The sequence below is a fragment of the Fulmarus glacialis genome, unplaced genomic scaffold (genome assembly GCF_000690835.1).
Source record: "Fulmarus glacialis isolate BGI_N327 unplaced genomic scaffold, ASM69083v1 scaffold38764, whole genome shotgun sequence".
NCBI lineage: Eukaryota > Metazoa > Chordata > Aves > Procellariiformes > Procellariidae > Fulmarus > Fulmarus glacialis.
This window is the reverse complement of record NW_009209591.1, coordinates 35,521-44,989: the sequence shown is the minus strand read 5'-3', so window position 1 is coordinate 44,989 and position 9,469 is coordinate 35,521. Positions and strand designations below refer to the sequence as shown.

The 9,469-nt window shown below is 43.5% G+C and overlaps 1 protein-coding gene across 1 annotated transcript in view; it reads right to left on the bottom strand.

Moving 5' to 3' along the window:
* Window positions 1-9,469, bottom strand: part of DUPD1 (dual specificity phosphatase and pro isomerase domain containing 1) — a 25,993-nt gene that overhangs the window by 9,506 nt on the left and 7,018 nt on the right. Inside the window, exon 2 of the mRNA XM_009576878.1 lies at window positions 7,458-7,671. Within this exon, the coding sequence (XP_009575173.1) occupies window positions 7,458-7,642 (185 nt within the window). The 5' untranslated portion in view covers window positions 7,643-7,671. The remainder of the gene's footprint in view (window positions 1-7,457; window positions 7,672-9,469) is intronic.

The window sequence follows — 9,469 nt, the reverse complement described above, 5'->3', positions numbered from 1 at the left end:
TCAACCAGCACCCCCAGGTCCTTTTCCTCTGGGCAGCTTTCCAGCCACTCTTCCCCAAGCCTGTAGCGCTGCATGGGGTTGTTGTGGCCGAAGTGCAGGACCCGGCACTTGGCCTTGTTGAACCTCATACAGTTGGCCTCGGCCCATCGATCCAGCCTGTCCAGGTCCCTCTGCAGAGCCTTCCTACCCTCGAGCAGATCAACACTCCCTCCCAACTTGGTGTCGTCTGCAAACTTACTGAGGGAGCACTCGATCCCCTCATCCAGATCGTTGATAAAGATATTGAACAGGACCGGCCCCAAAACTGAGCCCTGGGGAACACCGCTCGTGACCGGCCGCCAACTGGATTGAACTTCGTTCACCACAACTCTCTGGGCTCGGCCGTCCAGCCAGTTTTTTTTACCCAGCGAAGAGTGTACCTGTCTAAGCCATGAGCCGCCAGCTTCTCTAGGAGAATGCCATGGGATCTGAGGAAACAGGTATTGTGCAGTACAAAATAGGGTTCAGTGGACTGCAAGAGGTGCCTGCCTTGGGCTTTAGAATCTGCATCTTCTGAAGAAAGCTGAAGTGACACTCTTTTTCAAGAGCAAGAGTGCTTGGTTTCAAACTTGATATGGAGATTAGGAAGCACTTAGGCTCTTTCTCCTTTCTCTCCATCCCCCCAGTCTTGCACTTGATAATTATGTTTTCATAAAAGATATCTTTACTGTGCTTTCAAAACTTTTCCTCATTTTTTTTTCTTGTAAAACCTTTCCCCGAAAGCTAGGCAGATAGCCCAGTTGGACCACCACCGCTGACCCGGGTTTGTCTGCTTTTTCACTCCCATCAGCTGTCTTTTTACTTTGCCCGTTGATCAGAAATACTATTGGGCAGGGATGACCTGTGCTGAGACTCTGACACTGCCAGTTAAACTTGAGGTCATGCTGGGTCTGCAGCATGTTGATTGCCAGTTAACAGAGAGCAAGAAACAGGCTGTTAAGCCCTCATATAGGGGGACCCATATGCTTGTAAATGGAAATGTTACTGTGCCCCTTGACGTGTTTGCCTGGACTGGCTTTAGCCATCAGTGAACTCTGGCTTTGTGTGAAGGACTGGCTTGCTTTCCAACCTCAGCTGAATCTGTAGAGGTGGAAGCATCATTGTGGTGGAAGCATCCCTCTTTATCTGTTTACTCTAATCAGAGCTTAAATTTTTTTTGTGTTTCATCATGCATGATACTCCTGGCTTTGTCCCAGGGGGGAATGCTTTTGGTCTTCCTTGCAGTTTTTACCATGCCTGAGGTATCAGTATTTTAGATGAAAGGAAGGAATAAATCAAGCATAAATATCTGCAAATATCCAATTGGTTGAGGTGACTAATAGCATAGGATCATTCAGGGGTATATGAAGCATATATCTTATTGGAGGATTTATAACTCCATTTCTAATTCACTTTCAGCTAGAAATGGCACAGATTTTTTTTTCCCTTGCAATTGGCTCACTACCAGAGTTTAATAGTCAAGCTAACAATATTCCTCTTTTTCCCTCTTTGCGTGCTGCTGTTTCCTAATAAACTGCAATTAATATTTCCATTTTTGTGATTGTGGTTGAGTTTTAAGTAGCCATTGCAAAGAATAGTTTGCTACAAATGCCAGTGTAGGTGAAGCCATAAGCATTTGACTACTCTTGCAATTGTTTTCATTTTGTATATCTCCACCATCTGTGCTATTAGCACTTGATTTCCTTTTACAGGGTGCAGCTGTGGTCTCCAGTGTCTGCCTTGAGTGGGTTCCTATGCAGAGAAGGTGAAATGTAGTACTGGGAGATAACAGTGAAAATTTCAGTATAATTCAGCTTGGTAAGAGATGAACTGGGCGCATTGGTCCCATGTAAAAATATCATCAGCTCTTCTGTTCAGAGCACATAAACATATGCTAAAAGTTAAGCATACCCCAAAGTCCTTCTCTCTATAGCAAAGCATGTTAAGCAAAAGCTCAGTGCTTTGCTGAATCAGACCCTGCATTTACTGTAGGACAGATGGACTCATAAACATGTTTTTAAAGTTCTGAGGCAAGGGGGAGTACTTTGATATGGGAACGCCACCTAAATGGTGAAAATTGGAGATAAAATCACTTTCACATAGGGATATATTGATAATAACAGACTATCACCAAGAGGGAGAACTGACCTAAACAAAAATGTCATCCATTTTTAGATGGTTCCCAAAAGACTATTTACATCTCTTGGGTTGTGCAAGGGCAAGTAAAGGGCTTGTCCAAGACTTTAACTGTGCCTGCTGTCAGTTTTGAAGCTAAGATTCATAGGATTAAAAGCAAGTGCTGTAGCAAACACTGCCTTCTTCTGGAAGCAACAATGTAAGTAGTTATAACGTGAAAGGAAATCCTTCCTTTCAAGTTGCCGTCTTCAGTGTACCAAATCCCTTCTCTCTCTTTTCAAAAATACTGTCATAACAAGCTTTAGTCCCAGCTGCCTTCATCAGGAAGATGCCCAAACCAATGGAGTTGGAAGAGAGGGGAAAAAAAAAAACTTGCAGGCACTGCAGCTGGCACCTTCACATCAAGTATTAAGTATATTAAAAGCAGCTAACAAAGGGAAGAGAAGGCGTCTTATGATGAAAACCCAAGTGCATCTAAAGAAAGGGAAGTAATCCTCCAAAGCTCCTTGTGAGCAGAGCAGCTCCCTCCACAGGTAAGTCAACACCTTACAGCTGGTACTGGTCAACCAGACAACTGGTATGCTTATAAGCTCTAAGTAGAGCCAAGTCTCTTAAGCTTCATGTGAGGGTTGAGCAATGCAAACATAGAATCATAGAATCAGTAAGGTTGGAAAAGACCTCTAAGATCATCAAGTCCAACCGTTAACCCAACACCACCATGCCCACTAAACCATGTCCCTAAGCCCCTCATCTTCCCGTCTTTTAAATACTTCCAGGGATGGTGGCTCAACCACCTCCCTGGGCAGCCTGTTCCAAGGCTTGGCCACTCTTTCAGTAAAGAAATTTTTCCTAATGTCCGGTCTAAAACCCCCCTGGCGCAACTTGAGGCCATTTCCTCTTGTCCTATTGCTAGTTACTTGGCAGAAGAGAGACCGACCCCCACCTCACTACAACCTCCTTTCAGGTAGTTGTGGAGCACGATAAGGCCTACATGATACGTGTTTCAATATAGACTGTTAAAGCCACAGATTGACGTGACCCAGATTGACAAAACACAAGGAAATCTGAGGCAACATGTTACTAGAAGAGGAATCGTCTCTCTCAAACTTTTCCATTTTCTTAAACGCTGAAAGAAAGCTTGATGCAGGATGATAATTTACCAGATGGTCAGTGTCAGAAAGAAGCTTCCTGAATATAGGCAATACTGACGCTTTCTTAAGAAAATCTGGCAGTTCTCCCTCCTGAGGAGAGATGTTGAGAATTTCCAATAATACTGACCCAATTTCCTTTGGTAACTCCAGCACTGAGGGAATCCAGAGATTGTGTAGCATTGTATCCCCTTTTCCTTCTGAGGTTTTGCTCCATTTCTGTGGATACCTCCTGTTCAGTGTGAATAAGAAGAATTTTTAGGTACCACTGAAAATACGGAACAGGAACTTCATAATACGTGGTAGAAAAAAATTTAGCAGTCCATTTTCCTCTAGCTGAAAGCAGTGGATGTTGGTTTTGTAAGTGATAGAACCTAGGTACGGGAAATACCTCTCTGCTTTCTATACAGCAAAGGCATCAAACACGTGATGTAGTCAGTCAGTTCCTGGTCTTGACTTCAGTCACTCACCAAGTGTTAGAAATCACCTATAGGCAGAGATGTTGTTGTATGGGGAAGTGTTACTTGTCTTGGAAACCGTTGCTGCTTTAAGAGGTTTATGGTCCAGTGTTACAGATCTGATTTTCTGGATTGTTAAACTGGTGTTACAATTGGCAGATTCTCATACTAACAGAGGTGAAACTATGTCCTCAAGAGTGCATACACTCCTATTTTTGTATGATTAATACTGGTGTAGATCCTAGGAGTTCATAATGCTAAACAGTGGGAGGTAACTATTTGCTACCCTGAGTGAGTCCCATCTGTTTTCTTCTAGATCAGTATAAATCGTCTTTCTATGTAGTCACTTGGAAAAAGCCATACTGTATTGTTTTTCTGGAGAAAGGTAAGAGAAGAGAATGAGTTTTAGCTAAGCATATATTTAAAGTTTAGTTATGTATTTTAATTATCATACATTCCAATCTGTAGGTTTGAGTTACTAGTGTGTTTTGTTGAACTTTACCTGTGTTAGTTCTCAAGACCATGAGCCCTGGGGCTCTACTGGGATAAACACAGACCATAGTTTTCTTGAAGTGCAAGCTCAGTTCAGCTGCATATCCAGAAAAATATTTTTCATATTTAACCTGTAAGGAAATAGACTCTGGAAGACTTTTCTTCCTCTGAGAGTAGTTTGAGAACTAAAGACCGAAAGACCTGAAATTGTGATCAGACCTTAAATCCTAATGAGAGCTAGAGGATGGTTAAGAGGAGAACACAATCTTGGGAGGCCTTTGTCTTCAGCTAAAATAAATTCTTTGAAATTCAGAAATGTGGAACCATAAACACCATCTCAGGTAATAAGGCGATCACTGAAGAGCTGCAAGAAGAAACTACAAGGTGCACAACTGGCAGAGGTTTTCCATGTGATTGCGGTGAACCAAACAGGCTTGGGATTAGCCAGTAAAATTGCCCATGCAAGTAACCTAGTGACCAGTGAAAGAAAGGAGCAAGATAAAGCTGCTTTCTATCCCTTTAGAAGGCTTCTGGATGTAAGGAGGATACATGCAAGCACTAATCCTGGTAGCAGATGAATCAAAATCTTGGCAAAGCATGTTTTATCCCTATCACTGGGCTGTCTCCTACAAGTTCCAGTGTCTGGTCTTTCAAAGTCCTTGGAACTTGCTGGAGGAAAATTTCAATTGGAGCTGAACACAGCATGTTATATTTTGAGGCTTTGATTATTCAGGGCCTGACAGGCTCATGGAGATTTCATTGCCTCTGGGCAACATCTGCAGCGAAGCCTTGTAACAAAAGGATTGAGTGGCCTCACAGGGCTCCTTGATAGCCTGTATTGCATTAGAAGGAAGATGTGGTTACGTAGTCAGGGTAATTAATTAGCATTTCCATAAGCAGTCACAAGTCCTGTTAACCTTGTAAATGCAGGAGGCAGGAATGAAGCACAGATGTGAAGGCTCTGAAGATAAACTCTGCATGTGTGTGTTCACTTGATTTTGTTGATGAGCTCCACTAAATTCTTTCAAGATCAACCTTAATTTAACATGGCTAAGGATGCAAATACACCCAACATCTGTTCATGTCTCCATGGCAGCTCTTTGGTGACCAGTGCTACAGGAAGATCTTAAAATAAAACAATACAAAAACCCCTACCACACTGAAGGGGGAAGCTGTTGGTCAGAAGTAAGACATGGAGCTGACTGAGGAAAGATATAGAGGTCCCTGGACTTTGCCTGCTTCAAATCAAATTTTAATTCTGGTAATGAAAGCTGCATCTTGCCTGCAGACCAGTTCTCATCTCAGATTGTCTGCTACCGGATGTCAAGTTTGCCCTTATCCAGCTGACAATAGTCATTCTCTCACAGGGAGCCTCATTTTCTGGTGAAGTTTTACTTCTGTTCACCCCCATCTGCTCCCCACTTATTTTTCCTTCTCCGTTGGCTTTCTCCTTCTTTTGACCCAGTCATGTGGGGGACTTGTTTCCCCTTGAAGCACCATTGCTTTTCCTCCTGACTTAAGACCCATCCCCTGCAGAAATAAAAAACTGCCCAGCTTAAGTGCGTGTAGCTCTAAGTACCTCTCAAGAAGCTTGTTTTTCTGTTCCTCTGGTTAGTTTGTACGGAATGCAGGTGTGTATTGTATTCAGAGTCATGCCTCCTAGCATTTATTAAACACAAGGTGTAACAAGCCACTGCTATGGGAACAATGACGTGAAAGAGTCAGTGGCTGGTGTCCTGGGCTTAGAGACTGACTGTCCAAAGACCACTTGTCTCATTAGATTCCTTTGCTCAGAGGGCAGAGCTGTAGCTTCATCACAGAGATAAAAAGGAAATTATTCTAACGGCTTCATTTGGAATAATTCTGCTGGTAATTTTGAACAAGGAAGTAGGAAATAGGTGCCAGAAGAGGCTGTTCTTTACACTGAATCCTGAGTTAGAAATATCTAACAAGAGGGGCAGGGTAGGATGGGGAGAGGACAACTCAACCCCCTTTTCCTTTGTTCCTGAGTCATTTGGCCAGGCTCTTCCCATGGCTTAAAATATGTTTGGTTTTTTTTTCCTGTCTCTAAAAGTGGGAGCCCCAGCTTGGTTGAAGCCCAGAACTCTTGTGTGTCTTTCTGTTGCCTCTGGCGCCGCAGAAGTAATTGGTCAATGATATTAGGAGTCTTGTAACTTTCAAGGCTGTATATCTTTCCTCTTTTATAAGCTGGCAACAGATGAATTTTAGGACCTTTTAAAAAAATTATTGAGAACTTTGGAGCCAATGGGGCTCCTGCTTGTGCCTTACAGTGATGATGTAAAAGAAATGTCATGTTAGCACAGGGTGTAAAGGAAAATGGGAAGGGGACCAATAATGCTGAAGGGGTAAGAAAAGCTCTCTTGCTCTGCTCAGGGTTTGGGTTGGGGGATTTTCTGATGGCTGTCTCCCTGCTGCAGCAGTCATCTCTGTTTGTCAGAATAGGCTGTTTCTAGCTTAGTCCTGTGCTCAGCAGAGCTAAGTCTGTTTTGTGGGTTTGGTTTTTTTCCAAATCACACTTGGTGTGATCAGTGAGACACATCTCTGCAGCTTTGCCTTCCACAGGGTTCTGTTTGTTTTAATCTCTTGAGCAATTTGGAAATGCAGAGTACTCCATGTACACAAGCACAGGCTTGGAAATGCAGAAAGACCACTGTGGGTTGAGCTGTCTCTTCAGTCACTTTTCAAGAATTACATTTTAGGCTTAAACCAACCTAAGGCGTGGTCCTACACATCAAGGCCATGCTCTTCTGTCACTGTAACTGTGGCAGGACTTTCATTCAGAGATAAATGACAAATTACTCCTTGAAATGAGACATTTAAAAATAGATCGTGACTAGCTTCAACCTCTGCAGCCTACACTGGTGCCACAACTGCTCCTGTTACTCAGTCTTTAACAGTAGACCCTGCCGCACTTACCCAGCGCTTTCTTGAAGCAGCAGCAACCAACACTGAGTGCCTATATCTGTAAGGGCCATGGCAGGCTCCGGTTGCTTTATTGAACTCTGGCATCTGTCAGTAATCACATCATCACCACTAAATACTAGCGGATGGGTAGGAGGAGGAAAGAAATACCCTGCTCTGTTGGTGAGCTGTACTTGGTACAGCTTAGTCATCTCCTATGTAGAAGAGATGTACCATGTACACTTACTCGTCTGCTATGTAGAGGTACTATGTATACACTTACTCATCTCCTATGTAGAGGTTGGGCCAGACTTCATTGACATGAGTGTACTTCGGGCATCCTTTCCAGAAGAGTCGCTCCAATTCAAATGCATCTGGGGTACGGTAATCCTCATCAGGATCTACTTTGATTGCTGTGTATGCATTTTTCTTCCCAGCATTCAAACCTGCTGATGACATCTTGTTCATGGAGTAGTGTGCTCAGGACGTGCAAGAAACTGGAATGCAACCAAAACAGAATGTTAAGCACAAAGCAAGCAAGTTCTGCTCCAGTTGTGGGACACTGGGAGCATCACTGAGCAGGTGTGATTGGGCATGGTGTGAGATGGATGGACCTGCTCTGTGGCAGACACAGATTTGCACCTGGATTTCTGCCTCCCCTGAACTAGGCGAGGAATACTTTGTTGGATGAGCTCACCAGCAACAGGAACAAAAGCCAGAGTTTGTGATCACCAAAGTTTGGTCTCCACTGGGAATTTGTTTCCTAAAAAATCCACTGGTAAGAATTTGGTAGGTCTAGCAGCCTGATCCAAGGGATCTAGAGCACCTAGGGGAACTGGATGGGGAAAAATTAAGATAAATTTGTTTCTTTATCATTAATTGCAAATCTCCTAAAGGCTTCTCCTTTATGTGATTTTCAGCAACTAGGGGAGATTAAATGTGTCCATTCAGGTGAATGCTGGGTGTACCTGTTCTACTCTTTCAAGATCTTAATGCAGCCCTGCACGCTGAACCTCACAGGCTGTTCACAGGAATGGGAGTTTGCCTTTTTGCGGCACCACTGACTGACTGACAAAATATTTTTTTAGCTAGGATGGGCTCAAGGGCTTCCTTCTTTTCAGGTTCACTTTTTTTTTTTAAAACCTATATGCATATGTGCCAAGTGGGTAGGAAGAAGCACTGATGAACATACAGTATAGAAGGGAGCAATGTTATCCTGTAGCTAAAATCAGAGTATCATTAATGTTGCCAAAAACAACACCCTTTGCCTGGCCATGTTGTCAAACCTGTCACTCAGAACTGACAACCTTAATGTCCTGTGTGTTTGAGCTATCCGCTAGTATCAAATCCTTTGGTGTTAGCTTTACACATCTCCTGAAGCTCCACATTCTCTCCTGCTTGCTGTGATTTCCTCAGCTGATGTCCTGATTTAGACTTTCCCCTGTAGCATTTGCCTCCCTCAGCTGTGGAGTCCACATTAGAGCCCGGTTAGGTGGTCTGCCTCCTCCCCCTCTTCCCCACCAAGGCTATGCCTTACTTAGGAGCTGGGCACTGACCCCATGAGCAGTGGGAGCTCAGAGGGCAGCCTGAAGTTTTCACAGAGCTGGTGAGTAAAGTTAAAGGCCAGAGACTAACTTGAGTCTCAACGCCTCCCTCACCCATTCTTTTATGAAGACACTGCCTTAGGACGTAGCGGGTAACTATACGTTTGCAAGAATATTCTTGTCTCTTGGACAGGTGGGTTTTTTGCATCTATTTTTAACTTTCCTAATCCCCTGCAGCTGAAGTATCTCAGGTAAAAGCCCAGTGAAATACGTGTGATACAGAAATCCTTGCACCAGCAGCAACTGTACCAGCTGCTGCAGGTGCAGTACAGCTGCAAGAGTGCAATGCTGTGCTCCTTAGCTCAGGTGTGGCACCGCACTGTCCTGCCAGAGGAGTCAGCTGGCATCTCCATGCATACAGCATTGGGTGTGTTTAGGTCAAGGGTTTTTCAGATTATTTTTTATTTTAATTTTTGATTACTTGAAGAAAATTTTGCAGGGGGAGAGCTAAGTTACAGTACATCCATGTATTCTCAGTAAAGAGGAAGAAACAAGGGAGTGATTGTCAAGTGATAAAGGTGTACATGAGAGCTTTTCAGTCCAAACTAACAGCACTGGAAACTCTGCACACTACCAGACAAATACTTATGTCATAGATCCAGGCACAATGTCGGAGAAAGATTATTGTGAGGGACGTGTGTTGTAATGTCTCCTTTGGTTTTCTTCTGTGGATTTGCACATTTCTGAAGGC